General features: G+C 35.2%; 1 protein-coding gene across 1 annotated transcript in view; it reads right to left on the bottom strand.

The window, feature by feature from the left end:
• Positions 1 to 1,805: 1,805 nt before the first annotated feature.
• Positions 1,806 to 6,498, bottom strand: part of LOC123695213 — a 29,553-nt gene continuing 24,860 nt past the window's right edge. The window contains exons 8-10 of the mRNA XM_045640983.1: positions 4,925 to 5,132; positions 4,215 to 4,487; positions 1,806 to 3,578 (exon numbers count right to left, since the gene is read on the bottom strand). Of these exons, the coding sequence (XP_045496939.1) occupies positions 3,360 to 3,578; positions 4,215 to 4,487; positions 4,925 to 5,132 (700 nt within the window). The 3' untranslated portion in view covers positions 1,806 to 3,359. The remainder of the gene's footprint in view (positions 3,579 to 4,214; positions 4,488 to 4,924; positions 5,133 to 6,498) is intronic.

Genomic DNA, 6,498 nt, shown 5'->3' with positions numbered 1-6,498 from the left:
AATACAAGAATGCATTCCCAAAAAGGATACAAAACGTAAAAAAGTCTAGTCAATAATCAATTTCAGTTAACTATTTACTAATGTAACAAGGAATGAAACAATGGCAAAAAAAATGTCCCATGTTAATTTCTAACTAGCCAATAAATCCTCATGCCAAAGTTATATAAATATATACCTACCTTATCTATAATTTTGGTGATTCTGGTACATAAGCTATAATGACCTTAGCAAATTTACATCAAAATCCAACAGTAGTTTCGACATCGATGAGTGAAAGTGAAGAAAACTTTTGTTGTGTTTTAATAATTAATAACGACGAAGAATTTTTATTATGTCGCAAAACCGAGCTTAGATACTTAATACAATCTCTATAGTTGGTCACAGCATAATGCATTCTAATACAATCAATGCAATAAAACAAAAACAACCTTTTTAAAAATAATTTATTTCATTAAAATTTAACAAGTGTATTTCACTTATAAACATGTTATATCCATATAAATGAAATATTTGTTTAACAGATAAAATATTGAAGAATACATATAAATTGTATTAAAATAAAATACAGATAAACGCAACCATATCCCATAGATAAAGATAGAATCGTATCGTAAGTATCTACATAGTAAAACAAAAGTATAAAATTGCACTTAAAAAATGTATTTTCACAAAATAACTTAATAATAATAGTTTAATTAAATAAATGCAAGATTTTTGGGTGGCATTATATTATACATTATACAGTTGTATGTATAACTCACGGCAACCACGGACTAACAAATAGACAAGAATTTTATTCATATATTTATACGTTTTCATTCAAAAAACTGAAAATGTTTCTCAATTTTTTGCATAGTCGAATAATCAAAAACAGACTCGACACCTTGGCAACCTAGTAATAACAGTTAGATTAAAAAAAAACTGATTTATTTAGTTAACATCTGATTACTAGAACTTTAGTATTGAAAAAAAATGTTGCAAAGGAAATTCAGAAAACACAGAAATCATTGGTTCATTACTTAAATAATTTCAGTAGCACACTATGGCTCTATTATAGTCAAAATTTTATTTAAAAAACGTATATTCGAAAGTACACCATCCTTAACATTTCAACATTCCTCTTTTAAATTAACTATCTAGTTATTTACCTATAATTAAAAATAGCATCTAAATTAAATTAAAATATTAAAAGAATAATTATGTATATTGAGCAATAAGTACAAGAATAATCTTGATTAAATGCAGAATAAATGCAATCTTCAATAAAATAGTTATTTATAAAATATATTATTGTATTCATTGGTGTTTCAACAATCATTATCTTACAGTAAACCTATTACAGTACTTAATTCTACAGCCTAAGAACTTAAACGAAGAAATATTTATAAAGGCAACATGAATAAATTGGCAAAATAAAGACAAGACAAATTTGCGTAAAGCTAATTAGAAAAAAAACTTTAAATACGAATATATGCACTTTGTATAGAGATATATAATGAAAAAAAAAATGTTCTAACATAAGAAGAAAATATATCTATCAACAAAATACATATTTATAAAGTACAAAAAAATCTATAGGATTATAATTTATCGTATAAAGATCAAAAAATAAAGAAAGTATCTTATCCTAATGGCATGACTTGACGTTTACACTTACCACTAAAAGACAATGACATTTCATACAATCAGAGATCTGTACTAATATTATAAAGAGGAAAGGTTTGTAATTATGTATGTAGGTATGTTTGTATGTATGGTTTTCACGCGTAAACTACGGGACCGATTTCAAAAATTCTTTCACCATTAGAAAGCTGCATCTTCACTGAGCAACATAGGCTAGGTTTTATCCTAGTAACGGGAACGGAAACTATGCGGGTTTCCTTTAAAAACGCGGGTGAAGCCGCGGGCGGAAAGCTAGTATGAAATAATCTGACAGCTGTAGTATTTAATATGGAAAATCTTAATGCACATAATGTTTATTATTTTTAAAATAAACAGTATTAAAAACTTTTTTAAGATAAGAAACACAATTATTTTTTATTAAATGTATCTCGGATTGTATGAAACGTCATAAAAGATCAAAATATTCTGTACAACAACTATATTTATGTATAAATGTATAAATCACATAAAGTGAAATGTAAAAAGTGTGGACCAAGTCCGTATCTTAGCACCATTCGTGTTATAGAACCATTTTATTAAAATTATTGAAAAAAAAAAACTTTTTCTCAAAATCAAAATATTGAACAGATGTCGCTAGTGTAGAATTGAAATAAACCAATAGCAATAAGTTAATTAAAAGATTAAATTATTGTTTTTATATCAAAAAAACCATTTCAATACAAAATATTAAAAATATGTCGCTAATTTAAGTAATAGCTAGAAGTTTAAAGATTCAAGCTAATAAATTGTTTTCAAAGTGAACAAAAAAACTAAATTTTAATAAATTAAATAGATGTCGCTATTTATTGTTTTTAAGTGAAAAATATTAAAGCTCTTCCCAAACGAAGCCTCGTGCTATGAACAATTGAATAATGAAATAGTTTAAGAAAAACCTAACTACAACTTCTAGTTTATATTCTATGTCAAATGATATCAAATTCAATTACTGAGAAGCTTAAATTATTATTTTAATTTAGTAATAGCAAACATGGGGTAATTAATATATAACGTAAGATTGTACAAATTCAATCTAAAACGATACGTTTATAATTCTTAATTGAGTTATAAATATCAATCTAAAATGTCTAAAAAATATTGAAATTTTCAATATTGAATGTTCTATTTCTTATTACCCCAAGTTCAATATTGATTATGCTAAACTTCCATAAAAATATATATTTTGGCCACACAACTACACCAAATCTTTTATATATAAATTACAAATCATTCGAACATACTAATCGAGTACGTAGCCAGGATATTTGTAAATTAATTATAAAGTTTGCAGCTACTTGCGTAGTGGCAGTAATTTTAATAATTCCTCCAAAAATTTATTAAAAAATGATTTTACGATACTGTTGAAAACAATGTCGTAAAATGATTCAGATTCGCTGCATTACTCTATCTCAAAATTTCGTCGTTTCAACTTCCAACTTGTGAGTTGACATACATAATGCTAAATTATGAATTTATTCATCCTGGCTATAAACATTTTGGTCACTTATTCCAAATTCACCAACCTAAGTAAGAGCAATCCAGTCCATCTCACACCTTTCTTCTATACTACACTTCCATCTATGTTTTATTATGGATGACCATACAAGAACAATGATATCAAACGTTTATCCACTCCCCCCGCCTTTTCATTTGACCATTTCCTTTCTCTACCCCCCATTTTTCCCCTTTATTTATCGTTATCACCCCTCCGTATGTTGTGGCGGTGTACCCAACAACCTCAGCGCCATCCAGGCAGCTAGCGAATGTGATGCTGCAGCGGGAGATGGCGTCTGGACCATTCGAGATCTCAGCTTGTGAAGTAACACAGCTGCTGCAAGAGCTGCTCCAGCTGCTGCTCCGGCTGCTGATGCGAAGAGAGCACCGAAGGATAGCGCACTCATACATATGCCGTACACCACCTGTGGGATTGGGAAAATTAGTGATGTTTTTGAAGTGAAACTTCTTTATCGGGGTTGGAAAAAAATTTAGTGTAACATTTTTTCGTTACGCGTGACATTTTTCTGTTACGCGCCATCTTTTTCTTATCCCTACCACGCGTGATTCGACGTATTTCTGTAAAGTGTGTGTGTGTGTGTGTGTGTAGTAAATTATTTTTTGAAAAATAAGGTCATGAAGAAGTTTCACTTCTTACGTGTGTACACTAGTACACGCACACATTTTTTTTAATCAAACAATTGTTAAGTTCGTGTTACGTCTTTTATAAAAACATTTTTTCGATTCATTGTAGTAAACATGACTTTTCCTTTGCCACGCGTCTTGGTCGTCTAATACGACCAGGATATATCCCAGATACACCTACATCAGCTGGTCTTGCGCCTCTCACACTCCGCCTTGAGAAGGAACGAGGTCCTGCGACCGCTGGACCTGGTTTTTTACCTGATACCATACCGTTTAGTATATTCCACATCTATGTCTGCAGAGCTAGCTTTCCTAACACAACACAACTAATGCTATAGCCCAGGTAACCGTGTAGAATAACAACACTACAATTCACATCACCACTCTACAAAACTACATTACTCTCAACCACGTACCTCTTCCCGTATCCGTCCACTGAACACTGTAACGGGCTCTTTCGAAGGTCCAAAGTCCAGATCAGCTTCAGACACCACTTCATATATCCCGGATACGCCCACGTCAGCTGATCTTGCATCTCTAATACTTCTCCTGGAGAGGGACCTGGGTCCTGCAACTGCTGGACCTGGTTTCTTGGCTGGGACGATAGCATCGCCGGAGGGTTTAGTATCGCCAAAGTTGCGAGGGCCGTGAGGGAAGCGCTCACGGTCGCTGAGGTCGGAGGGACGGTCCTGGGAAAATAATATATTGGTTGAAAATCATAATATAACAAAAAATACATGTTGCACTATTGCAGATATGAAAAATAGAAATAAAATGAGACAGATTGAAATACTTAAACGTATATAGCGTCATATAAAGAACTACTTTTTAAATAGATAATGATTATGTCCTAAACTTAAAACTAAGGGGCTAAAACTTGACATAAAGAAAAAAAAATATAAAAAATGTATAACGCCACTATTCGCGTAGTTTCTCTACTAATTTGAAGCTTTAACCACATTGTTGATCCTTCTAGCTAATACTGCAAAGTTCAATAGCTCTGCAATTGTATTAAATGATTGCTGTGATAGATTCGCAACAATCAATCCACAAACGTAAGTCCAAAAATGTAATACTCTACAACTCTATCACTATATTTCCCATACTCTACATCTCTACCACTCACCGTGAACGGTCTAGCTAGAGCTTGCACCAACTCCTCCACAGCGGCCATCCGATCGTGGTCCGGCTCTACCACGGGCGCCGGAGCTCTCTGCGGTAGAGGCGCTGGAGCCGGCACCGCTTCACCGGACACTTCGTCACCGAACGCCTCTTCGAGTGGCAACCGCTGGTGGTCTTCCGCTAGGCTCATGTCGGTTTCGTCGGATAGGTCCCTAGAAATGATAAGAGATTATATTAATAAAAAGTAATGGTAAATAAAATGTATAAATTATAATTACACTTCATATGGAGACATTAACGTATTTTTTACAAGCTAGCTTAAGTTTAATAAAGTAAAAAGAGCCCAAGAGATACAGAGAAGCCACTCTGTAAAATGCTACTTTATTCCACACTCTACAACTTTATAAATTACAACTCTACTATCTTACAATATTAACAGTACAAGCCTCATTGATTGTAGAAAAACCACTTTAACTTTTCGCTCTACATTTCTCTACTACTCCGCTCTACAACTCTACAACTCACTCGTTACGATCCTGTTGCGCTCTATCGTCCTTCCTGTCCAACGCCCCATGCGATCCCGGCGCTATACCGGCCAGCTGACAGTCATGGTCCAAACACCCGTGTCTACAGATTTCCACTTTACAACGAATGTGCACACTCAGAGCGTCGAAGAACTTGAAAGCACGCTCTTTTAAATAAGTGTCCTTACCCGATATCATTCGATCCTGCTGCTTTCGACCCCGGAGTGATACCAATCATCTAACCAGCCCAGTTAGCCATGTAGAGACACTACTCTACAACTCTACCCTCTACTACTCCGCTCTACAGCTATTTTGCTCTACAACTCTACAACTCACCCGATATCATTGCGATCCTGCTGCGCTCTATCGTCCTTCCTGTCCAACGCCCCATGCGATCCCGGCGCTATACCGGCCAGCTGACAGTCATGGTCCAAACACCCGTGTCTACAGATTTCCACTTTACAACGAATGTGCACACTCAGAGCGTCGAAGAACTTGAAAGCACGCTCTTTTAAATAAGTGTCCTTACCCGATATCATTCGATCCTGCTGCTTTCGACCCCGGAGTGATACCAATCATCTAACCAGCCCAGTTAGCCATGTAGAGACACTACTCTACAAATCTACCCTCTACTACTCCGCTCTACAGCTATTTTGCTCTACAACTCTACAACTCACCCGATATCATTACGATCTTGCTGCGCTCTATCATCCTTCCTGTCCAACGCCCCATGCGATCCCGGCGCTATACCAGCTAGCTGACAGTGGGTCCAAACACCCGTGTCTACAGATCTCCACTTTACACCGAATGTGAACACGCAGAGCATCGGGAACTTGAACGCGAACTATTTAAGGTAAGTTTTCTCACCCAATATCATTGCAATCCTGCTGCTTTCGACCCCGAAGTGATACCAACAATCCAAACAGCCTAGGTAGAGACACTACTCTACAACTCTACCCTCTACTATTTCGCTCTACATCTCTACAACTCACCCGATATCATTGCGATCCTGTTGCGCTCTATCATCCTTCCTGTCCAACGCCCCATGCGATCC

This window comes from Colias croceus, chromosome 10 (assembly GCF_905220415.1).
Source record: "Colias croceus chromosome 10, ilColCroc2.1".
Classification (NCBI taxonomy): domain Eukaryota; kingdom Metazoa; phylum Arthropoda; class Insecta; order Lepidoptera; family Pieridae; genus Colias; species Colias croceus.
The sequence above is the reverse complement of the archived record's forward strand: the minus strand, read 5'-3'. Positions and strand labels throughout refer to the sequence as shown.